Source organism: Aythya ferina (assembly GCF_964211825.1).
Source record: "Aythya ferina genome assembly, chromosome: 2".
NCBI lineage: Eukaryota > Metazoa > Chordata > Aves > Anseriformes > Anatidae > Aythya > Aythya ferina.
This window is the reverse complement of record NC_140297.1, coordinates 130,798,138-130,825,044: the sequence shown is the minus strand read 5'-3', so window position 1 is coordinate 130,825,044 and position 26,907 is coordinate 130,798,138. Positions and strand designations below refer to the sequence as shown.

At 39.2% G+C, this 26,907-nt stretch overlaps 1 protein-coding gene across 1 annotated transcript in view; it reads right to left on the bottom strand.

Annotated features, from left to right (window-relative positions):
• Positions 1-2,867: 2,867 nt before the first annotated feature.
• STMN2 (stathmin 2) overlaps positions 2,868-26,907 on the bottom strand; it is a 36,735-nt gene continuing 12,695 nt past the window's right edge. The window contains exons 2-5 of the mRNA XM_084511220.1: positions 16,951-17,046; positions 16,132-16,304; positions 8,470-8,661; positions 2,868-4,230 (exon numbers count right to left, since the gene is read on the bottom strand). Coding sequence (XP_084367346.1) covers positions 4,171-4,230; positions 8,470-8,661; positions 16,132-16,304; positions 16,951-17,046 — 521 coding nt within the window. The 3' untranslated portion in view covers positions 2,868-4,170. The remainder of the gene's footprint in view (positions 4,231-8,469; positions 8,662-16,131; positions 16,305-16,950; positions 17,047-26,907) is intronic.

Sequence of the window (26,907 nt, the reverse complement as noted above, 5' to 3'; positions counted from 1 at the left end):
AGCTCACAGAGCTTTGGGTATATTTGCATGCTTTCTGCAGGCTGGGTTTGAGGGTCCCCTGTCTCGTGCCAGTGTTTGGAGAGGGAAAAAAAGAGTTCAGTGTTGTTTTTGAAGGGTGGCAGATCTAAGGATGACCATCCTCTTTCTTCTCTCTGAGCTGTTTCATGGGTTGTTTAGCCTCTGATCTGATGGTGGTTTTTTGATGCTAGCTTTTCTTTCTTGCTGTTCCATACATTTCTGAAGTTGCTTTTTTTTTTTTTTTTTTTTTTTTAAATCACCTCCCCAGTATCGATTTCATGGGCTTCTGAATATTGCCTGTTGCTTTTTAGACATATTTGAAGCTGCAGAAATGTAGATACTCTTAACAGTCATCACAAGTTTCTGATGATGGTATTGTAATTCACACAAAAAAAATATTGTTTTACAGCAACCCGTGGCCATGTCACTCATGTTACACTGGAATTAAAGCTGAAAATATCTGGGCTCAGTCTCCAGATTTCAGAGCCATCATTTACCCTATATAAAGACCTAGTGTGAACTGTGCAGCAGGATGTAATGGCTATCCTTCAGAGGCAAGCCTTGCAACCCCGTGTATTTAGAGATTATCTCACTTCTTAAAACCCACCACTGCATGGCACTGTTGCACTATTATCACTGCGGGACCACCCCTGATGCATAGGGAAGTTTATCTGTAATTCTCCCACTGCCCGGCGAGAGCCCTTCGGCGGTGTGAAGTGCTGGCTCCATCCACCGCTGAGACGTGCTCAGCACAGGGCATGTGCTGCAAGGTGCAGGGAGGTCCTGCTGCTCCCCATGCAGTCTTAGCTCCTCTCCACCAAAAACCTGATGAGAGAATTTCATTTGACGTGATGGTATCTGAAAACAGTTGGATAAGGTAGGTGTTCGTGCTGACCCAAGCATAGGTTTTAAGCCATATCCCTCTTCTGGGAGAAGAGAGAGAAGCACTTCTTGGTATGGCTTAAGGTGTCATGAATAAAGCTCTTTCCTACACTGCTCACACTTCTGAAAGGCCTGCTAAAAAGCGATCAGCTCTGTGTACGTGTGCACCCTACATCCAAACCTCCGGACTTTGGAAATATTTGAGTCTGTATGAGCACCAGTTTTGTGGCTTCAGTAGACCACATGAACTTTTCACAGATTTGCAGCATTCCTGTCTGAGTACTCAGCCAGCCTCGATCTGACTGATGGATTAACAAAAAACAGAGCCCTTACCCCATTTTGGAGACAGTCCTGGGACATAGGTCAAAACTGCCTTTCTCACTGGGTTGCCAGCTCTGCCCAGCAGCTGAGCCTTCCCAAACCTCAGAGGGAGGAGGGAGCATCTGCTCTGCGCAGCACTGGCGCTCCAGGCTCCCTCCTGTCCACAGGGAGGTTTCAGACAGCCTGCAGAAAATGCTCCCCACAACAGCACCAGCTGCTCTAAGCTCACAGTTAATCCATCTCTGCAGTTAATCCAAGAAGCAGGCTATTTTTATTTTTATTTTTAAGTCCGGAGAATGCTACTGGCCACTGAATTAAAAAAAACAATCTGAGATACTTCAAGTAGCAAAATGGTAATGCAGGGTATTAGTCAGAGGCTTTTAGAATATATTTATACTTTAATAAAATGAATTCTACACCCACAAACTATTAAAATATCCAAATAAACCCAACAGGAGCAAAACATCAGCTCTGACACTGAGCTACTGAGGCCACATGGCCTTTTTCTTCATTGATTTCTCTGGTGCAGATTTGGTAGCCATGGAGAAGCATCTCCCAGGCAATGCCCAGGTCTGGTTCTGTGGAGGGCACGTGCCATGGAGCCTTCCAGCAGACACGCTGGATGTGGACACCCTTGTTTGTGGAGGCTGAAAGGGCCCAGCACCAGAGGTTTGTCCTCGGCCTGTTGTCCTAGCAAGTGCAGCCAGCAGGACAAACAAGAAAAGGGCCTGAAACACAACCAGGTCTTGTTAAGTCAATGGACAGGGAGAACTCTGTAAGTGACTTGTCATTTGGAAATGAAACCCAAATCCAGGAGACCTCAACTCAAAATTCGGGACCTTAAATAGAGATAAAAGCTTGACTGAATGACTCTTTTCATTGGGGCTTATAGCAAAATGCAAACTTTGAAGACTTGGCAGCACTGAGGCTTGTGTCATCCAGTTTCAGAGTTTGCTCTATGAATCCCCGGCCAGGTTTAATTCTAATAATCTTGCCAGAAAGACAAGGAGTTTAGGCAATGAAACCAACTTGCCATAAAAAATTTGTATTGTGCCTTTCACGCCGTTACAGAGCTCATTGTGCACAGAGCTGACCTTGCAGCCCTGTGCCTGGGTGAGCTTCTGCAGCTTGTTGACTGCAGGCCAGGACTTCCAGGGACATAACTTGGCTCCAGATTAAAACAGGCTGCATAGGTCAGAAACCGACTGTTGCAGATCTGGAACTTTTGGCCCATCTCTCTGAAGGAGCAAATGATGCCACTTTCATCACTTTAAATCAGAAAACTAATCCTAGGATCCTAGGTGTAATTCTTGATCACCTTTTGAGCTTTTACCCTGAGTATTTTTCCCCCAGTATTGAGTGAGGATTAAGGGAACATGTGCATGTGTGTGTAGCTTGTTCTTTTTTAATAATCCCAGTGCTAGAGGTCACATTCATAGGCTCAGTTTATACAGTAATCTTTAAAAATAACCAGCCTAAGCACTGAAAACACATAGCAGGGGTCAGTCCTGTATTAGCAAAGAAATAGGCTTGATTTATTAATAGGTCTTATTTAAATTTAATTTCCATGCTTTTATGACTTCATTAGACTTTCACCTCATACGGGCACATGTCAGAAGTAATGGAGCGAGAGAAGAGACAAGCCCTTTTTCAGTTCACAGAACCCCAATTCTTTATTAATCACAGCTTGCTCACAATGACATACAGGAAAATAGCACTAATGAAGAGTAGAATATGCAGGCAGCAACCTCCGGGGGGATAGGGACAACTTCAAAACTGCAGGTATTTTGGGGATGATGTGTTAGGTTTCGTGATACTGTACTTGGCACGAGCACCCTGTCTAGTCATTCCTGCTGCTTCAGCCCTCTTTAGTCCTAGATGTCCGTCACTAGGTAGGGTTGGCTAACACTGAAGAGTAAAGGTCATGATGAATGGAAGTCAGCAGTGTCAAAAACAAAAAATAAAAGGTAACACCTGGCTCATGGGTTCCTGGTGAAATATTTGGTAGCCTCTTTAACTGTTACACACGTACTATGGTAGCATCAGAGAAGTATCATAGATCATGGCACCTACAAATAAAGCCATTTGATGCTATCTATTATCTGCTCCATTAATAAATTTTCAAGTGGTGAATTAAGCTCACTTTACAATTAGCATTTGTATGGCTGTTTGGCATCATTTAGAATTTGTCATAGCTGTATGGTTACAATGTGCCTTTCAAATTCACCTCAAACTGATACCACTTACTTTTGTTCAGTTGCAAAGCTGTATTTGTTGCCTCTTGCCTCAGAAGCAGAAGCAACAAGCACTGCACACGGTGATTTAACCTCAATTCTACTGCACGCTACAGAGTCCTGTAGCACAAGTTGCATTTAAAGAAACTACATTTTAAGAGCCTTTTGTCTCGGACAGCTGAATGTGAAGTCACGATACCTGTGATCTAGTCACTGTTTCAACAAAGCTTATCGATGGCAAAGCGGTCTAGGTTATCAGGCAATGACTGGTCTCTAGCACCATAGAACTACTACTGACCTCGTGGTGGGTGGGAATGAAAGTCGCAGGGAATGGAGTTAGACGTGAGGTGCTTCAAATGAACAGACCCAGCAAATTCAACCGAGTGGAAATAGACAACATCAGAAGCCTGTTACAGGACATGTAAGATTATGAAATAACTTGCATAATGCAATACTTGTATTTTTTAACAAAAATGTAAGTATTTACAAAATAAGATCCAAGTTTTTTAAACATCAAGCAAATCATTCTGCAAAGAGACCGCATTGTTTTTGTTTTTATTTTTTGTTTCTTTTTTAAAGTTTTTTATTGAGTTCTTGATTTTTTTTTTTTAAACCATGTCATACATTTCCCATACTGATATCGCATGATCCATAATAATATAGGCAGGGGGAGTTTACTAATGGTGGGGATGGGTCACATCCACCATTGCTGTTTTCAGCCAGACAGTTCCACCTGGAGCTCCTTGTTTCTACGGACCTCTGCAGCATGCCTCTCCTGGAAAACATCAAGAAGGGAAAAATCAAACCTCTTTCTCATTCTGCCTACCTCGGAGGCCCCTGATGCTAACACATTTAGGTTGTGCATTGGATACCTGTGCAAAACGTGTTTTGCAGCACAACCATCTTTAGAGGATGCAGCTCAGGAGGGGTGTCTCCTACCTGCCCAGCCCAAGGCATATTCATTGCTTACATTTGTCCTGGTTTCAGTTAGCACAGAATTAATTTTCTTCCTAGTAGCTGGTGGAATGCTGTGTTTTGGCTTAGAATGAGAAGAGTGCTGATAACACCCCGATGCTTTAATTGTTGCAGAGCAGTGCTTATACTAAGCCAAGGACATCTCAGCCTTTGCTCTGTCCTGCCAACGGGCAGGCTGGGGGGTGCAGTAAGAGCTGGGAGGGGACAGACCCAGGACAGGTGACCCAAACTAGCCAAAGGGGTATTCCATACCATCTGACGTCATGCTAAACAATATATAGGGGTGGCTAGCCGGGGGGAGGGGGCCGGACTGCTCGGGGTTAGGCTGGGCATCGGTCAGCGGGTGGTGAGCAATTGCATTGTGCATCACTTGTTTGTACATACTATTATTACTTTCGTATTATCACCATTGTATCATCATTATTATTATTGTTATTATTATTTTGTTATTTTTTTTTTTCCTGTCTTATTAAACTGTCTTTATCTCAACTCACGGGCTTCACTTTCCATTTCTCTCCCCCGTCCCAGAGAGGGAGGGGGGAGGGTGAGCGAACGGCTGCGTGGTGTTTAGCTGCCGGTCGGGTTAAACCACGACAACATTCTCTTTATGCTCTGGAGTTCAGTTTTTTATCTTTTATGGCCTTATAGTTCTCAGCACCTCAGAAAGGTTCATTTTAAGGGTCCACATAGAGAGGTGATTCTCGCGGCCTAGAATATGTCACATGCACACATTTCCTCTTTGAATTCCTAGATACTGAACTAAATACAGGGAAGGATGAATGGGCTTGAATTAATTGTTTGCATGTTGTATGCAGAAGAAGTGACAGCTACTGTGTTATCTAGAAGCCACGAACAAAAGTTCACAGATTGTAGTTCTGCTAAGAAGCGTCAATCTGAGTGTTTTGAACATCCGGTACAAGGGCGGAAGGCATGTCCTATGAGGAGAGGCTGAGGAATCTTGGTTTGTCTGGTTTGGAGTAAAGAAGGCTAAGAGGTGACCTCACTGCTCTCTGCAGCTTCCTGAGGAGGGGAAGTAGAGAGGGAGATGCCAGTCTCTTTTCCCTGGTAACAGATGACAGATGTGCAGGAACACAGGCACAAAGCTGCACTGGGGAGATTCAGATTGGACATTAAGAACAGTTTCTTTGCCATGAGGGTGATCAAACACTGGAAAAGGCTTCATAGAGAGGTTATTGATGCCCCATGCCTGTCAGGGTTCTTGGACAATGCCCTCAATAACATGTTCTTGTTTTGTTTTTAGTTAGCTCTGAAGAGGTTAGGCGTTTGGACTCAATGATCTTTGGAGGTGACTTCCAACTGAGCTGAACTGAACTATGTTATTCTATTCTGTTTTGCTCTGTTCTGTTATAATCCCCTTAGACTGAACAATGAGGTTAGCTGTCCTCTCCATTCTTACTCCTGCTGTGATGGAAAAGGGGAGTTTTTACCATAAGTCAATGTTATCTCCTTCTGCCAAGTTACAGCCATGTTGCCTTTTACAAAAACAGCCACAATTAATTTAGACTTATTAGAGCCACTGTATATTCAGATAATTCTGTGGAAATGGGACTGTGGTCAGGAACAACATCTGTTAAATGTTAGGAATGTTCCACTCAGGGTGTTTATAATACTGTATTATTTTTGGCAGTTTATGGGGTTTAGGGTTTTTGGATTATGCCTACGTCTTTCCAACTGTCAAACCACCAGACTTTTACCTCTCATGTCTGACTACTGGAAGAAAAAAACAACACATTAGACAACTAAATGACAAGTCACAAGGTGGCTACAGAAGCAAAATTATTCCTAGCTGTCTTCTGTTTAAGGCACGTCTAGGTATTTTTGTACATTAGGGGATCTTTTATGGGGATTGGTCAAAATGAACTATGGATCACAGGCCAAGACTGCTTATTGTGTCAACTGAACCTGTAAATCACAGTTTCTTATAAGCTCCATAATTTTGAATGCTAGATTTTCTAAGGGACTCATTTCTCAGGACTTGTATTAACTGTAGTATACAAAGCTATCTTTCACTGTAGGAGCTTCTAAACACCACAGCCTTGGGTCATCCACAATTCTTGGTCACTCTTGAAAGTTATCTTACTTCATCTTTTTCTGCATAGTCAGAGTTGGCTTTTGTGTTGGCAAAACTATAGTCATAAAATTTTTAATTTCTGGTCTGTACAAATATTCCCAGATGAGTTATTGACATCTTAGTTCAGCAGCCTTCTTTGGATTTCATGCACATTTGCCATCATATTGCAGAGGAAAAGGGGCTTAGGAGTCTGTTAACAATAACATAGGACAGAGAATATCCAGCTGTCCATCCTATTTTCTTTTGGACCTTAAAGACAGCTAATTGGCTCTTCCCTTTGTTTTCATAAAATTTGGGATATGTGCCTGCAAACTCATCTACCACAAAAATGTCAAATAACCTGAATACAGTTCTTAAACTCCAGAGTTACCCGGTTCACTTATAACATCAATCTTTGGGAAACTATTATTTATTTCTTACTTTATGAGACTTTTCTTACCACCAAGGGAAAACAGGTGCTTTTGGAGATCTCGTTGGAAATGTCTGAGAGCTATTTTCTTTTTGTTAAACCATTTACTAACACATTAGAAAGTTCATTGTTGAGAGAAAAAAGCGTATTATTTTTTTAACACTTCTAAATCTTAATTCTAATGTTTCTCTTTCTTGTTTAGAAGAGCTGATTTGGAGAAGGTCACTGTGGTGTTTGGGATTTACTAAAAGGAAATTCCTCTGCCTTTAACAAAGATCTTCAAAAGAAAACTTACTGTCTTTTTTTTTTTTTTCTTCTTTTTCTTTTTTCTTTTGCAAAGCTTCTGGAAGAATAGGTCCCTTTCGATATGTAGGAAAGAGTTCTTTGCTTATTTTTCCCCTTGTCAAAAAGGAAAGTCAAGAACTATACATCCACGGGACAACTGTTTGATTTGGTCACTGACCTTTCTTAAAGACCAAAATCTAAATGCAAGTGACCTTTAATTTGTTCACAGCATTTTCTTAAAAGCTAGAAAATCAACATGTCTTTGTCTTGCTTTCTCCTTTTCATGATGAACCTTTGTCTTCATAACTCTGTGAGAATAAACATGAATGTTGGCCACCACAAAGGTCCCAAACCAAGATTAAGAACAGAAGCAGGGGACAGCTGAGTTTTTAATACACATTTCACCATGACAATCTCGATAGCAGCTTTGCAGAAAAGGACATAGAGGTCCTTGTGGACAGCGAGTTGAACATGAGACAACACTGTGCCCTTGCTAGTAAGAAGGCTGACAGTATTCTGGGCTGCGTTAGGCAGAGTATTGCTAACAGGCTGAGGGAGGTGAACCTTCTGCTCTACTCAGCACTGGTGAGGCCACACCTGGAGTACCGTGTCCAGTTCTGGGCTACCCAGAACCAGAGAGACACAGTCATACTGCAGAGAGTCCACCAAAGGACATCTAAGATGATGAAGGGACTAGAGCACCTCTCCTCTAACAAAAAACTGAGAAAACTGAGACTGTTAAGCCTGGAGAAGATAAAGCTCAGGGGGAGCTTTATCTTTATCATTAATGAATATCAGTACCTGAAGGGAGGATGTGAAGAGGACAGAGCCAAGCTCTTTTCAGTGGTGCCCAGTGCCAGGACAGGAGGCAATGGCCACAATCTAGAGCACATGAGATTCCCTCTGAACACCAGAAGCACTTCTGTATGGTGCGGGTGACAGAGCACTGGCACAGATTGCCCACAGAGATTGTTTCCTCCTTAGAGATCTTCAAAAGCTACCTGGACATGGTCCTGGGCAGCCTGCTCTGGGTGGCCGTGCTCCAGCAGGGGATTGGACCACATGGCCTCCAGAGGTCCCTTCCAGCCTCAACCATTCTGTGATTTTTCAAAAGTGGTTTAGATAGGCATCAGGGGGCTCTGTTTTAAAAATAACTCAAGTTTTGCAACAGAAAAGAGATACCCTCAACCTCTCTTCAAAATATTGGCTAGATTTTCTCCTCTAGTCTAGGTGAGGAGTGATGGTGCAGTTACCTTTTCTTGAAGACGTTCAATAAGAGCAGCTAAATTAGCTTCACGGTTTTCTTTGATCTGTTCCATTTTCAGTATCAGCTTTTCCTCTGCCATTTTGCTGAAGTTGTTGTTCTCCTCCAAAGCCTTTTGGAGCACTTCTCGCTCATGTTCTCTCTTCTCTGCCAGATGTTTCAGCACCTGGGCCTCCTGGGACTGGGAAACAGAGAGACATGTGGCTGAAATTAGTGTCTCACACACCCACGAGGAGTAAAATAACCCCCTCAGGGCTCTTCACAGTGTTTAGAAACTGTGTAAAGTTTGTTCCTTTGTTGTTACAGGCACAGTTTGGAAAGATCACTTCTGTATATAAACAGTATTAGTGTCAATAATAGGGGCTTAGTGGCACTGGCTAAATGTGGGGAATATGACTTATGCAGCAGCAGAGAAGCCTCTGAAGTACTTCTGTTAAAGAGAAATGCTGTTAATGAGAAATGCTGCCCTCAGCTACTGCAGTGGTTGCTTAACCTCTCAGAGCTGTGGTCTTTTAGATAAGAGAGTTTTATTTGCAGAGATCTGGGATTGGAGGCTGAAGTGCACAGTGTTAAAAAGGAGAAGAGGCACATTTTTTGCCCAGGCTGGACAGTCCTTCAGTGTGCATGAATTGTTAATAACAGGCTTTGAAGTTTACCACTGTGAAAGATAAACAGAACCAAATCAGACAATGGTTTTTCCTCATGATATTTGTGTTTCACTCCATCTTGGTAATTATGAAAGAAAAAAGGGTTTTATTTTATAGAAAATAACAACAACAACAAAAAAAACTATTGCTAATTTAAAGTTTAAATTCTACCAGGAAAATGAAAAGTGGAGGAAGGAATTAAGCACATTCATCCTATGCACAACAGTGTGCTATTCTTTGTGAACGCAGAAGCACAAGCTTTGTTATTGTTTTTTAAATCAAATTACTGACATGGAACCACTAATCCTAGGAGGGAAGCCAAGGAACTTGCAGCACTGGGCCCATCCTCCAGGCAAGTCTAGTAGAAAAGACAATATGTTTCAGAGGGGTTATTTGGAAATGATAAACAACATTGTATGCTCTTGGGTAAAATAAATTAGAGGGAGCATGAGAGGCAAACAGAAATCATGGAATGAAATAAGGCTCCAGGAAGATAAGTGTATATTTCAGTGCAGATAACAATACACTGTTGCCATTGTTAACCATAAAAATGAATTAGTTTAAGGCCTAAATTAAGGGTTTTAACCAATAATTACAATTAGCGGTAATGAATCCTATTAAATTATATCATGTGGTTTTTAATGGAGTGAAAAAAGCTGCAGTTCTCTTACATGTAGAAGATCAAACGAGGAAGAGAAAACATTTTAACAAAGATAAGGTAAACATACAGGCAAATGTACTGACAAGGCAAATTAAGCAGATTCTAGAAAAGGGAGCAGAAACCAGCCAGAACACCTTGCATCAAGACATTGGAATAAAACATCTATAGCTTTAAAAGGCTGCAATGGCTTGAGATCAGAGATAAATGCAAGTTTTTAATAATCTTGGCCACTTACTATATTTGCTTTCACCTCTATCCTGGTCACAGTTACGGGCTCATTTCTCAGTCTACGACCCTTGAAGCACTCGATGATGAGAGTGGTCTACTGAACTGGATTGTACCTTTCAAAGATCTTTGTTGCTTTTACCACTATAGCACATGCTGAACAGCTACTAATAGAGCAAGTAGCAAGTACTTTTTAGATCTTTCCATCAGACAAAATTAATGTTGTGCAGGCTAATAGATGTTGCAAATGGGAACAGAAAGTCCCCAGACAGGCACAGGCAAGAAGAGTTGAGGGAGTTTCTCTGGCAGAGAATGGAAGGAGAATGAGCCAAAGGGAAAGGCACCTGAGCAAAGAAGGTGTAGCCTGACTCAAAATTCATTAAAAAGCACGCTTACCAAAAATATCAATAATTTTAATAATTGCATGATAAAAGGCTTATTTTGAAGCAAAATGCTTTTTTCATGTCCTTAATGTTTATCATTTCTTTAAGCATATGCCGTTTCAAAATGGAAAAAAGTTCTTTTGAAAGATTTTGTAAAATGTAAAAAATAAATAACTTAATATCTTCATCCTGTTGGAATGTCTTTGGACCAACCTGTGTGGCTAAGTTTGACTAGTGCTTATGAAGTTTTTCTGCATTTTCTTTTTAATTTAGTCTTTAATGGCAATCTTCTGTTTGCTTTTAGAAAAGTTATCATCATTTTGGCTGCTGATCTGAATTTTGTGAACATATACATAAGTGATTTAAAAGTACCTTTGATAATCTAAAAAATACTTTCTTTTCTGTTGGGAGTTTGAATCAAAAAAGATAATATGATACTGATCTTCATGTCCATTCCCATGAAAGGTTAAAGAAGTGTTTTAGTTTGAAAGGCTAGCATTTCAAGATGTTAAAACATACCTTGGTATAAGGTGTTTATATACAATCAAGCATTTTGAGATTTGGTAAGTAGACATGTCCATGGATGTATCCCATGGAGATGCTATAATAAAAAGCAAGCTTTGGACTATGACTCTAAGCAGTATATTTGAAAAATAAACATTGGCTTTCAGTGGGAGGTGTCAAAATGCCTTTGGGTCTCTGGGGCACTTGCCTGTTTGTCAGAATTTGTTATCTTCCATTGAAGCCCTTTGCCTTCTGGAACTACTTCCTATTATCATAAGTCCATGAGAACTGTGAAAAATTAGAGTTACCTATCAGAGTACACACAGTTCTAGAGGCCACACTAGCAGATGAAGTATTCAAAAGTAATTTAGTCACTAATGCCTGATAAGGAAGAAAATGCTTATGTGGTAATTCAGTGTTTTCTGGAAGCAAATTGCATAGACACTGGTAAGAGTCCAAATGAAAGCTAAGCCAGGCCACGGGAACTGACTGCATGTTCCTAATATGATTTTCCTTTACAATGTGCCTTAAAAGGCATTCCTTCTTTTCCTCCTTCAAAATGTTTGGGGTACCCAGAAGTGGTTCAAAATAAAGGACTCCCCTCCCCATCACAAACCATCCAAGGGGTAGAGTCTCATTTAAACTGATGTTCTCCTAATGCCATTTACAACAGCTGTGAGTCTGTCTGTTTGATTGTATTCAGATCACTTTTGAAATCCCCTTGTGATGATTTTGGAATGTAGTTGGTGTGTTTTTGTACTGGATTGTTGAATGATTTTCTGTTTCAAACACATTTGGCAAAAGAAGTTGGCCACCCAGCCTGTTCAAAGTCTACTATGCATCCAGAAATTGCCAAAATGAATGACCCTTGATACCTAGTGTGGCTGGGATTAATGAACTCCCTTTGTTGGTGTTGGCTTTTAGCCACTGTGTTTGGACAGTCTTGACATAGGATTCCAACATACACAGGAAGTTTTTATTCCAAGTTTAATTTTCAACATTGTATTAAAGTGCTGGAAAGGGTATTCTCAAATCCTTGATAGTCCATTTTCTAATATACTTGTAAATGGTTTACAATAAATGCTTCTTGCATAGTTATGAGAAAATGAGGGAAAAAAATCTGGAAAGGGAATGGGAGATGAAGATTAATAAGGAGAGAAAAGTATAAAATGGTGGAGAAGGGAAAAAAGAATACTTAGAGAGGAATATTCAGAAGACTTCTTAAATATTAAATGGCTTAATCAGTGCAGCTACAGCTGCAGCTAGGTGTAGAGGAATAAAAATGTAGTTAGATTATTCCTGGTACAGACACTTTTGCTCTCAGAAATGTACTTCTGTGCTAAAAAGATGGATAATGTAGGCCAGCTCTTTAAGAAATTCATGCCATTTTTCTAAAGGATCATGTGCAACCTCAGTTTCCAGAGATGAGTGCTTCACAAAGAAATCTTTATCTCATGCTTATCTGGCCAGAGATAGATGCAGACAACTTAGAGCTCACTTTAATAGAAAAATTATTTACAGAAATTCTATTTAGAGATGCTTTAAAAATTGTTATTATTATTAATTACTAATTATTATTATTATTACCGAATCACAGAATCATCTAGGTTGGAAGAGACCTCCAAGATCACCTAGTCCAACCTCTGACCTAACACTACCAAGTCCTCCCCAATTATTATTATTATTATTATTATTACTCACAGGAAGAAAATTCCACTTACCTGAATAACAGGTGCTCTTGTTTTCTCTCATTTATCTATTTTTCTTTGTTGTATAGCTCCAAATATTGAAATCATTTATGCAGAGATAAAGGATTACTCTTAAAGCAAGGAATGGCCTCAGAAAATTTTTAAACTGGGAAACTCAGCTTGAGTGCATTTCCCTGACAATCTTGGTTATTAGAGTGTGTGAGACACACTACCAGTCATGAGAGTTCCACTTTCCTAATACATTTATTCACTCTATGGCTTTATTTTAAATTAAATTGTTCTGCAGAAGCTGAGAAAACTTTGGTATTCTTCAGTGTATTGTGTACTTAAGAGATACTACAGGGCAGGATTAAAAGCTCCAACTGCCATGCAATTGCCAGCATATAAATGCCCAGTTATTAATCAGAAGGAAGTCATATGTTGAAGAAGTGATGTTTTCAGGGCTGGAACTGGGATTTTTCCTTCCATATAAAGCAAGGGAATGAGCCCAAGTTAGACGTTACTCATAGCACTGGCTTCCTCCATCTCTTTGTTGTTACATCATATTCCTCATCACTGCCTACAACTACCCAAAGTGAGGCTGCAGCCAGGAGGGTGTTGGTTTCTTTTCTCAGGTGTAAGTAATAGGATATGATGCAACAGCCTCAAGTCGTGCCATTTAGATAGGAAGATTAGATAGATTTAGATAGGAAGAATAGGAAGATGGGAAGAATTTTTTCATGGAAAGGGTGCTCAAGCATTGAAACATGCTGCCCAGAGAAGTGGCGGAGTCCCCATCCCTGGAAGTAAGTAAGAGATGTGTGGATGTGGCACTGAGGGACATGGTTTAATGATGGGACTCAGTAGGTCAGATTGATGGTTAGATGATGATCTTTATGGTCTTTTACAGTCTAGATGATTCTATGACTCTTTGATTATATGATTTTATATTAACAGTGTTAACAACTCATATAGCTTTAACTCTACAATCAGCAGCATGAAAGCTAAAAAAGATGATTGTTCTCTAGCATTCGTTGTGGTGCTAACTACTAAGGACTGACATGATTTAATTTCATCCCAATACAAAGCCATTAAGAGGTTTTCATTGCATATGGTTTCTCTCCCTCATTCCAAAGTCTACTAAAAATGTACCTCCCTTTAGAGTTTCATTTTCATGCAAGTTGAATATAGGCAATAAAGATATATGATTCAACATACAGCTTTTGAAGTCTGTACATCCAGTGCAATTGTGGCTGAATATTCAAAACCAATAGGTAAAATTTGATAAATGCCAAAAGTTCCTTAAGAAATTAAATTCTGCTGCTTCCAACGTCACTGTGCACTAATTTCTTAAGAGGAAATGATGACGAGATCTTTCTGATTATCTACCAAGATGGGAAAATATAGTGCACACATGCCAAAGAAGTAATGGGATAATAATGACACACAACAAAGAGGGTTCTGTAAACAGAAAGGACAAGTCTGTCACTAGCTCAAATGGTCTTGCTGTATGATGTAAAAAGGAAAAATATCTCAGGTGAAAATCTCAATTTGGTCTGAGAGTATGAGGTCACAGTGACTGTCAATTGAGGTAGGAAAAAGGAGGAGAAAAGGAAGGAGCCCTATAAAAACATATAAGGAAATAAGCATGAACGATGAACATGAAAAAGCATACGCAGGAGGCTGCTGGATTGCATGTATTGCTGTAGATATTCTCACGACTTTTAAAGTTTATTAAAGAAAACACTGCCTAATTGACAGAGCAGGGCGTAATTCCTAAAAAGTGTGAAATCAGTTAGTAGTGTTTCAAAAAAGGCTATTCTCATCAATTAGTTATACTTGATTTTAATTAGAACTGTGCTGGAAGGACAGGATCTGGAACGGTTATGCCAGACAGCTGCCATACATAGACAGAAAAGTATGATAACAACTGCCATGTTGGATCTCAGAAAATGTCTGCCTGATTTGTCTAGCAGCAGAGAGTGGAAGGAAGATTCTTATGGGTAGTGTATACAAAGCTAGGCAAATCTGCCTAATTCTTTCCTACATACATCTGTCTTCCTGGTTTCCATCAGGTTAGGTATTTTCTGAGCCAGATGTTGCATCCATATAATCATGTTCTGCAAGGTACCGCTCTACCATTTTTTTTAATTTGCTTTTTGAAATAATTAATATTTTAATAACATCTAAATAACCTGTGTTAACAAACACAAAAACTTGATTAAGCAATACATGCAAAGGTAATTCTCTCTCTCTGTTTTGAAATTGTTATCTAGTTTCATTGAGTGTTTCTTCCACTTTGGATTGCATGAAACAGAACATAATTGTTCCTATTCATCTTCTCATTACTATTCATGACTTTATAGAATTTTATCTTCCATCTGTTGTCTGTCTCCAAGCTGAGAAGTGGACTGTTTAATTTATCTTCTTATACTCTGGTTGCTTTTTACCTTTCTCTGCACTATACACTTTTTTTTTAGACCAAAACTGCAGGTGATACTTGGGATGTGTGAGCACCAAGGACTTGTAATGAGGCTTGGTTCTTTTCCTTGCAATTTCTGCTGCATTGCCAATATGGAAGATTTAATCTATTAAAATAACTCAGTTAGTTATATGTTCATTCAGAATGAATATAGTATTAAGGGGAAGAAACTGCAGGTGTCTGTACTGCCATCACTGATTACTAGTTTATGGCATAATGAGCTCTCTTTTAGGAAGAAATGAACAGTAATGAAATCAATGAAATGAAATGTCTGGGACATTCAATCTATATTTCCTACTAAGTATATGCATAATATCAGGCTTCTTAATTGCTGCCATTTCATTCTGTGTCCAAATCTTTACTTGAGCATTTGTACTCAGTACAGAGGTACTTCACAGATTGAGTCTTTGAAGCATGTCATCATTTGGGTGTGTGAAAACTCATACTTCTGGGCAGGTGCTACTGCTTATGTGTATGCCTTTCACATTTAGACATGTCCTTCTGCTTTGACACAAGTAAAGACAGAAGCAATAGTCTTAATGTGCAACATTCGAATGACTGAATTGTTCAAATTAGTGAGATTCAGAATAGTCTGGTTTCATTGCAAGTCAAAAATAAGGGCCAGGTTTTAAGCAAATGTCAGCAAACCAGATTTACTAACTTCAGGGGATTCACTTTTCACCACACACCACTGTAATGGATCCACTGACTCTCCCAGGGACCCCTGATCTGGTCTGACAGAAGCAAAAGGAGAGCAGAGAGCTTTTTGCTGTTGAGGCTGTCCCATGTGCTATCTGCATCTCAGGTTTCTTGTCCAAAGCTATCAGTATTTTAATGACACGTGTTTCCCAAGCATCCAAATCAGTCAGGTTTGTCTGCAAGCTGCTGAAAGAAAATAAACTAATTTTTTTCCTTTAAAAACATTAATAGATTTTGTCCATGCAAACATACTGTGGGTCAGTGATGGTAATGCAAAACAATGATGGCAATGGATAGGGAACATGGCTGTTATCCTGTATAATGTCTGGTGTAATTACTAGTATTTTATTAAGGCAAAATACCTTTCTCCTCTCCTCTGCAGCCTCCAGCTTCTTCTGGATCTCCTCAAGAGAGAGTTCTTTCTTCTTTGGAGAAGCTAAAGTTCGTGGTGCTTCTGAGACCGGGGATGGTGGCTTTAGGATCAGTTCAAAAGCCTGGCCTGAGGCACGTTTGTTGATCTGTTTAACTTCCATGTCTGCACGATAAAGTGAGAAATGTTAAGTCTTTCAATACTTTGGTGGTATCAAGGAGAGAAGCAGCACTGACATTAATGTAGGATCAGAAGTACAGACAAAAGATTTAGCATCTTTGCATTGGACATTTAAAATGAAATAGCAGATTATGGGCTAAAAACTGTTCTCAGAAGCACATCCCATTTTATCTACAATAGTTTAATTATACCCTAATCTTATAAAAATAAAAATTTACAGCAGTTTTGGAAGCTTATTGGCGTTCTGTGTCATTTCACGCCCCATGCGAGCAGTGCCCAAGCTGATTAATTTTTTAAGCATGCTTTCATCTTTTCTTCATTTCCTTGGAAATTATGTCAGCTGTGAAGATCTGTAATTCTCAAATAGTAAGTATTTCTCAGGGTACTGGGAAAAAATACAGTTCACCGTGAAAGGGCTTTAAAAGTTTAGTTAGTTGCTATTAGGACCAATATTGAGCATTGCAGGTAATATACAATCAATAGTAGACAACAGCCAAGACCAGCAAATGAATTGTTAAATCAGCAAAGTATCGACTGCCTAACATTAGGTACCAGGATGGTTATCTGAGTCATTTCCTAGCATTAGCACATTATCTGACCTGCAGGATGATTTCCAATGAAAGTTACTCACCATCATATTTATAGATGTTCATGTTGCGAGGTTCAGGATAAAAACAGGAGCAGATCAGAGAGAGCATGGACAGCTCCTTCATCTTTTCCTTGTAAGCTGAAAGGAGAGACCTTATTAGAATAATTAATTTCCCCAACTTCTCCTTAGTGACCCTCTACCTGGGATGACAGACTAGTGACCAGCAAATCTGATTGATCATGCACCTGGCAGATTTATCTAAAATATTTACTTTCAGCTATTTCTTCTGGACATGGAGCCTTTACCACATCAAATATGAGATGCTCAGTACTGCAGAGACTGCTTCTGATCTCCTGCATGACCTCAGCCTCAGCTAAAATGAATACAGTCATCTTTGGTTTATAGAAGGTGAGTCTAGCTACTAGGCAATGTATTTAGTATTGGAAGAGTGCCATGACCCCACTATCTCCTGGCAGGTGGAGAGAAATGAAGCTCTTATAAAATTCTATGATGTATCCAAATGCAATTGAGAACAGCTCTGAAACACTGCCCATGTATTGCCATAGGCAGATGCTAAAGACATTATCCGTTACAAATGAAAACGTCATCCAGATAATTAAAATTAAATCCAGAAATGAGGATACATTTATAAAATCCTTAGGATAATATCCTTAATATGTGTAAGTCCTTGAGACAAAGAAGCTTTTCCTTCCTCACTTGCTGGCCAAAATACTTTGCTTCCATACTCAGGTATAGTGCATATCAGCTGATGCAATAAAGATGCTTGTGCATCTTTACTGTTAGTTTGTAGCCCAGTAATTACTATAGGCCCCAGTGATATACTGAGGATGAGTTCTAGAAATGGTGATATCAATACCTAGCCATTACATTTGCCCTTCCTAACATTTCAGTTTATTAATTGGAAAATAGTCTTGTATCTGGTTGCTTGGCAGGTCAATGACAGAGCCCAGACTAAAGCCAGCTCTCCCAAGTCCTCCTTAGTCAACACGCAAGCCATTGCACACACAGCATAAAGTATATATGTTGGGGGCTGCTTCAAAACTGACCTTGACACACACATATTGCTGCTGCTATCAAAATCATATCTACAGAGGCAGACACGTGTTTTCTGCCAGCATGTGAAAATATGGCTTAAAATATAACTTGGGCTGAAAGTATTGTACTTAACAGAATAGACCAAATTAATCCTTGTTACAAAAGGAAAATCAGAGAGCCCTTTGATCTTCAAATAGTGGATACATATGAAATTGTCATTCAGTCTTTCTTGTGGCTGCTTTAGAGTCTTTTATTTATTTATTTATTTGTTTATTTATTTTCCTCAGAAAGGCCCCTTGAGGTTAACGAGGGCTCAAGAACCCTAGGGTACTGCTCAGAATGGTGATATTTGAATGATACATCAGTTTACAAATGGATTTCTAACTGCCAGAGCATGATTAATGTAGCTAATGTAGCTTCACATGGGCAATCATGGACACTAAATAACCCATCCAAAGGACATACAGCTTTATAGATACCACAAGAGAAAGACAGCACCTCAGACCAAGAGTATACTGAAGGCTTTGCTTTCTCTGAACTAAGGTTGCCAAGGAAGCTTGGACTTTTTTTTTTTTTATTTTTTTTTTTTTTATTGTCTGTTTGTTTTTGAAACATAAGTACTAAATTGCAAGATATAACTCAAAAATCCTCTGAAGAGTCAAAGACATCAAACTGATATCTGTTGGTAGTCAAACATAATGAAATGCTTAACCATTTAAGCCTTAATTCAACAAAACATTTAACTGCATATGTAATTCTAAGCACACAGGTGTGGTCGTCCAGACTGTCCTTGGAGGAGGGCTTGTCTAGCCAGCTGCTCACACCACCAAAACTGCATCCTTTTCAGCAGAGAGTTTGTGGAGTGGGAGCACATGAGGCCCGGCATAAAGGGCTAGTAAACATACAGAAAACAGACTTGAAGTTGCCTATCAAAGACGTGGCCATTGATGGCACAAGCTGACAGCTAAACATTCTTGTAAAAGGTATGATGAATCACTGCTACAACACATAGCTTGAAACATCTTTATAGATAGAGGCATGGAAAGAGGTGTCCTAGGAACCTTGTCTTTTGGGGGTCCTTGTCATTATTTTTTATCTTTGTTTAACATTGAAGATGTGTTGTTTTCTAGCAGCATTTAAAATGATCAGAAAATGATGTCTGTTCTGCCAGCTTATCATCTGCAAAACATGGCTGGAGAAAGATAAGAAAATGCTCAGCTCTCCTTCCTTTCAACATAATAGCTGCACTGAAAGCACACTGGTGAAATGACTGTCTTATTTCATTCTGGCTACTGACAGAATTAGGATGATTTTCCATGCTTTGCAAACATTAAATTTCTTTTCCTCATTGTATTGATTCAGTCTCTATTTGTCCTAGAAAGTCCTTCAGCCACACTTAGAACCTGGCTTGAACACTCACAGCAAGTTCTGGAGGCTGCTGCAACCCTGGAAACCAAGCAACACACGAGTTACATGGGGAAAGCATGGAAAAGGAGACCTGTTCTGTCTCAGGCAGCTACTGGGAGAGTGTGTAATATACTGCACTCCTGTCCTGTACTGTCAGTGCTGACATGTAGTGTTGCCTGTTGGAGAATTGAGGTCTGAGGGCCTCAAAGGAATTGAAGACCTACACACCTCTTCAGGTGTCCAGCATCAGCGGTGTGAAAATTACTCCCCCATGACCAGACAAAAACAGCTTTACTTAGCAGCTTTAAATATCAGGAGCCATGCATTACTCAGCTGTCCTTTCCTTAAAATGCCATGCATTAAAGAAAAAGCTGTATTATTAGCCCATTGACAACTACGTAGGTGCCTGTAGATGGTGATCTAACTAGAGTGATTGGCCAGTGTCCCACAGGGAGTTCGTGGCTGAACAGGGATACAACCCTGGTTTCCCAAACCCTGTAAAGCTAGTGTTTTAGCCATAAAAACATGTTTTCCCTAAAAGAAACCCTTTTTTTTTTTTTAATGTTAAAAAATCAAAAAGCCAACATCACAACATTTATGTAATCTGCACAGGATTTATTGTGTTAAATGAAGTAGGCACAAAAATGCTCCATTTTATAGTGGAGCATTTAAAAACCCCTAAAGAGAATCAGTGATTGCAACAAAATTTATTTTTCAAATAAACTTTTCCTAACTCATTTTCCAAATGTGTTTCAACTGGCTTGCTAATTATATAGCTCCTTGTGCAGTCATGTAGGGTACATATCATAGCATTAACTGTGCAAGTTAAATGAAGGAAAGTAAATGATGGTAATCGTAATAATACAAAAGCTTTGATAGGGAAATTACTAGGGAAGAACAATGTTGACAAAAGACAGCAACATCATCTTCTCAGTTACAGGCAGCAAGATTTAAATGTTTAGATGCATTAAATGCTTTAAAGTTGGGCAAGATCCCAGAACACTATTTTTTGCTAAAAATCAGAAGGTATTTTGGTATTAGCAATTCTTGTGGTTTTGCAATGAATATCCTATTATTTACAGATCTTCTTAAATTCTAAGTTGTGTATTATTTCAGATTATTATTATTATTATTATTATTTTAAGAAGTGAATTCCTCACATCCATAGCTGCTGAAAAGGCTTGGAAATAAAATATTATCAAATACCCATAAAACCTTTGACAACTTCAGAGAAGAAGAATCTCAGATTGGCTTGAAACTCAAGATTGCATGTTTTTTTCCCCTGAATGAATCCCCAGTGCATCTTAATATCACAATTTTAAGCTAATATCACCACCTCCTGAAACTTCTGGCATAATATATAACAGCTGGTTTTAGAACATTTTGATGCTCTTTATGCTCTTTTTTTTTTTTTTTTTTTTTTTTTTTTTTTTTTTTGATGGGCTCTCTACTTGCAATCCAAGTTAGATCTCTCAGTGGCTTTCAAGTACTACTACATCTACATGAGCAAGTAGCAAAGCATATGGCAGGATAGGATCTGTGAAAGGACATACTTCTAAGTACACCATCCCCATGCTGTGTGTATTTTCTTTAGAATATATCCCATGTTCTGACCAACCATTAGCTCCTGGAGCATAGTAGTACTACTAAAGGATACCTTCTAGTTTTCTTCACCTCTCAACTAAACTAGTCTGTGGGCTTTGAGATTGCTCTGCAGTATAGACCAAAGCATGGTCAGCTGGGATATTTGATGATTCACTTCAAAATTGCTCTCCAGATCTCAAACAATGCATTTACTCAGATGCATTCCATAGTCCTTCACTAATGGCAGAAAATTTGTCCACTACCAGTCCTTCAGCTCACTTGCCCATTTGTTGAAGCTAACGGGAGAGTGCTATGGCTGCCATTGAAAGTCAGCAACCAGTTACCTGCTGGTGAGAGAAGCAGGGAAAATGCTGGTGAAACTACCTTGTCTGCTCTTATCTGTTATCAAATAGCTATAAGGAATTTTTTACAGTTTACACTGTAACATGAAAATCTGTCCTGACTGATGGGCCATGGGCAATTTTTGTCACATTTTGTTCCTTGGCAAAGCACAGTTAGGACAGATTGCTGTGTCACAGCAGAGCCCATTATTCATAATCAAGACTATTTTTAACACATGAAAGCAGAGAGATAGTGTAAATGTTACTTATAATTAACATCTGATGAATGCAAATCTGTTGATTCATTTTACTTTACTGAATCCAGTCTGTATATAAGAAAATGTTATAGCTTTTTGAAACTTGAAGTACCACCAGCCAACTAATTCCTGAGGTTCTGCACACCTGGAAGGAAGCAGGAACTGGCACAATGCCCATAGTCAAAATGTGCAAGCCAGAACATGACTCAGCCCTGTTCCCTTGCCTGGGAGACAGTCAGCTTGCTGTGATGAATTACAGTCACTGAAGTCCTTCTTTGTCTTTTTGATTTGGAAGAGACTGTAAGAGTAAGAAACATGATTTGATGAAGCATGGAATGCAAGGTACAGAAGACCTACCACAACCATCTTCTGTGCTGATTTCTTAAGGGTGTTACTGACACAGCAGTTTGCTACAAATTTTACTTTGTTAATGCTCCCTTTGAGGTGATAAAAGCAACACTTTAATTCATTAACGCCAGAAGGCACACTGTTGGCCAGTAATTTTACTTTATGTTGGTAATCCACTTTATTAATGTACTATGTTATTTTCTGTTAAATAAGACAGTGTTGTATGATCATAACTGTAACTGATATTTAACAGAAGTAAGCCAAGACAACCTTGTATATCTGGCCTGCATTTCATTCACTCTTTGTTGTTTTCTTAGTCTTTTAGGCTATAATTTTGATTAATCTCTATTGATTAAAAACAAGCAAACAAAAAACACGCACACACACAAAAAACACATTTAATTGATGTTATTATCACTTCTGATCATAAATGTGTCTATTCTTTTGTAACTAGTCTTTAAAGTTACATTCTTCATGTACTGTGAAGCAGCTTAATATTGAGACAAGTATAAAGTTTTGGTCATGCCCCCTGCCCCTGAATTTTGTGATATGTCAGTATCTACATGTATACCACAGAGGAAGTGGGTACTATGAAAAGGAAACAAGAAACAGAACAAGGAAAACAAGTTGTGAATTACTGAGATTCCTCTGTGAACACTAACTTTAATTTTTCCTACCATAAGTCCAGAAAGAAAGAACTTGGACAGATCTAATCTACATTGCGATGACTGAAAATGTTGTATCATGAGTTCTTCAAAAGACAAAAAATGATGCAAGTGACAGATCTGACCCTTCAGCTGCTTATTATGATTGTGTCAAATTTACCATGAATGCAACCATCAAATGCAAGCATTTATATGCCCTTTCTACAGCACAGCTCAGGTGACAGCACAGTATCTGACTGGAAAACCCACACAAAGGAATACACAAGCAACTGTTTGCTTATGCAAAGCCCAATACTGATTTTCTTGAACATGCTGGTGCATAGATGCAAACACAGGTGTCTTGTCAACATGCAGATTGCAGGGTGGCACAAGTCAAGTTGAAAACTGCCCCTAAATTTACAACTTAATTGCCAATCATGACTATACATTTTCAGATTGAAATGGACTACTCCAGATGCCATATCTATGTTTTTTACTTAATGAGTGTGATTGGATTCAAATGTCTGTTCACTTTATTTTCTGATGTCAGAATGTTAAGAAGTGAAGTAACTATTTTGTATTATTTCAATATATGTAATTTTCACTGGTGAGACTATAAGAAAATCCACTTACTGAACCCTGACTGCACTGCAGAGAACTTCTCCCAGGATGCAAATAAAAATAAATAAATAAATTCCACAGATCTGATGGTACTGTAGAAATTTTTGCTATCTCATGTCTTACAGAAAAGTCTTCAATTTTACTTTCCATTCAAGGCTACTGGTAAGAGCAGTACTACAGTAGTACAGGTATCAGCCTGAGTCTGATCCTATCATTAATATTCCTGTTCTCAAGGAAAATCCCTATTGACCAACTTCTCACTCAGAGACTTACACGAATGATTTAAGGATCAAAACCTTAAGCCCTGGAATTTTTGAATGCATGGATTTGCTTTGCATGATTTAATGCTCACTGTTTAAAGTATTTCCTTCACCTTGTATGCCTGAAGTGTTGTCACACACTTTTGCCAGCACATTAGAGACATTAGATTCCTTCACTTCTCTGACAGATTACATATAAAGTGGTTTAAAAAGTCAGATATTTCACCCCAAACTTTCTACTGACAGCTTTGAAGATCATCCCTGCTAAGTAGCACTGAACCAGAATCTCAGTCTCCACATAGGCTAAAAGCCATGGTTTAAGGAATGCTAATGTTCAAGGATAAAAGCCAGAGAAGCAGAAGGCCTCAACATACCTATCTCAGTGCTGTTGTACACAGGTTATCTTGTCTCAACATTTCTGAGACTGAGCCTGCCACCTGTACTAACCTGCTATAACAGCTTAGCAGAGTTGCCTCAGGAGTTCCCTGTAGCAGGAGACCCTGCCACATTTATGATCCTTCCCTCAGAAGTGATTTCCCTCAAACTGTGCTGCTTCGTGGGTGAAAAGCTGTGGTGCTTGACTCACTCCTGGGTCCAAATGGTGGCCACAGCACAAGGTAAAAATGATAACCACTTGGAAAGGAGATGGGACTTTCTACTAGATAACAAACAAGTGAGGTGTGGGGTGGACAGAGTTAGAGCTTGGAAGGACACAAGTCCCAGAACCTGCAGCCAGCCTATTTTTCCTGACAGGCCTAGCATGCAGGTACCAGTCACCATAACAGCAGTTATGCTGCTTGCTGGTGACCCAGGTACTGGGTGGGATGTACAATTTTGAGTCCTTTTGAACACATTACTTTCCCCTGGAGCACCCGGTGGTCAGGGATCAGACTATTGGAGATGACTGCTGTCTCCCAGCACGCTCTTAAGGTCATCTCATTATTGTATTGCAGGAGCATGCTGGAGTCCAGCTGGGATCTGCGCTACTTTCTGTACGAACACGTCAGATGTGAACACCCGGTGCCAAAGACCTTACAGTGCAAGTGAGAAAGCCAGGCAGAGAACACCAGGGATGAAATGACCCAGAGGTGACAAAAATTGCCTCAGGTCACAGAGTTAGTCTGTAGGAAAGCTTCATGAAGAACCCATGTCTGATTTCTGGGTGAGTGACACCTCTGTTGGCCCAGGTTGTCTCTCTGAGAATGGTGCAAGCAGTACCGGTACCAGCTGGTGAAACAGCCTCTCGAGTGAGGATGTAAATCAAAATTGATGAAACAGAGCTGTAACCAGTTAGTTATGATCAGCCTGCTATGATCAAACAACGTCTCCCAAGGTATGAAGTGTGCTGCAGGTTCTATTTTAGCAATAAGACTGGGTTAATAGAGCTGGATTCCAGCACCAGATTTTTTCTGAATCTCAGACTCGGCCATGTATGTGTGTTTGGAACAGCTGCACGTATTCAGTTTTTCATAATGATCTCTACAGCAACTTCCACTGACTGGATTTTGTATCACTGTGATCCCTCTATGTAGGCTCAACAAACTCTTCCTGGTCTTTCATCACCTGGCCTTGCATCATCCACTAACTTTGGCTGACATTTTATTCTGTGTTGGCTGTGAATATTATAGCTAGAGAATCATGACAGAATCCTGGCGTATTTTTCATCTCACAACTGAAATAAATGTTTTGCTACTGCTTCCTGTCATCTTGACACAGTAGATTCTTTCTGGACATGTGCTGATATTATTTCAGTTACATTATGACATATTCCCCCCTTTCTCCACATCTCTGGACTCAGATTGCAATCAAATTGTTCTGAGTCACAGTGGGCTTCTGGGTAGAGCAACTTTTAGCAGAATTACCCCCAGGTTCTGGAAGAAAGCTATTGATACAGCATCAAGCAAAGGGATGGCTCAAGATACTTCTGCAAAGCAGACAATTAAGGAAAAATGGCTAAGGAGTCCAGCTTTTTCTGTTTTCATAATTCAGCTGTTGTGAAGTAGAATATCTCCATCAAGTGAACAGAGCCACATTGCTCTGTGCCATTTTCCATTAACAAAGAGTATGGTCCTTGCTGTTTATCTGGAATCTGTTATACATGTGTTTTTTTCAGAAATATGTCAGATACATTTTTTTTTTTTTATAACTCATACAGAGTTTCTAAGCACAATCCTCATTAACACACATCTTGTACCACTCCAAAGACATCCTTGATGTCTTCCAGTGTTTTAAAAACTGTTCTTAGAACTAAAAAAAGTGAAAATATTAATTAGTGATAACTTAAGGCCCAGAAAATGATTTGCAAATTAAATTGCAAGGTACATTTGTTTGTTTTAGGCAAAGACAATATTGTAGGCAAGTCAGCTAAGTAGAAATTAGTGTTTATATTATATGGGATAAATACAATTATAATTTGCAGTTAGGATGGACTCTTGATCTTTATATTCCAGTAATTAAATGTATTCCTTGCTTGCTGAGTCATTTCAGTGAATGCAGAACGTATTGCAATTATTTTTACACTATAATTACTGGAAGAATCCATTTTAGAAACAGTATGCTGCTGTGAGGGATGTATAAGGTACCCCTCAAACAAACCTGGTCCCATAGGCTAGAAAGCCTATTTTATAGAGTCTGGAAGAAACAAATAGGAGCATTCATTAGGTTACAAATATGAGTATACATATACATTACACATATTTATATAAAGCTTTTTTACATAAGTTTAGTGGTTGATTTTGAGCAATCTGCATGTGTTTAATCTACTTAACCCAAAGCCAAACACATGTAACTGCATCTTTGTGCTACACAATCACTCTTATGAGCTGCCATGACTACCGGCTAAATATCAAAATGCAAAAGACAATCACAGAATCACAGAATCACAGAATTTTCTAGGTTGGAAGAGACCTCAAGGTCATCGAGTCCAACCTCCAACCTAACGCTAACAGCCCTCCACTAAACCATATCCCTAAGCTGTACATCTAAGCGTCTTTTGAAGACTTCCAGGGATGGTGACTCCACCACTTCCCTGGGCAATGAAAGGAGACAGCCTGAAAAATCCATTTTTCTTCTGGATTTTGAATAGAATTTTAATGTTGTGGTACATTTTAAAATAAGGATGTCTCATCTGTGTGAATAAAGGCATTAGTTATTCCTGTACACAATTACATACAGCATCTATAAGTAGATTATGTAAAAATGAAGGGCTCTTATCTTTGCAATAATACAATGACATACATATTATAATTGTGTTAATTAACATAACATTTTAAATTTGAGTACCAGAACAAAATGAGCTCTAAGCAAATGAGTTTTAAGTCTTTATATAAAGTTCTTTAACATTAGAGTTTGTATATGTGAAAAACAAGTAATTCTGAAGATTTTTGCTTTAAAACCATGCAGGTGTGATAATGACAACTCTGCTGCAGATACCCTGATGCTCTGTTTTATGGATGCTTTATGTCATATGGCTTAAATCCTT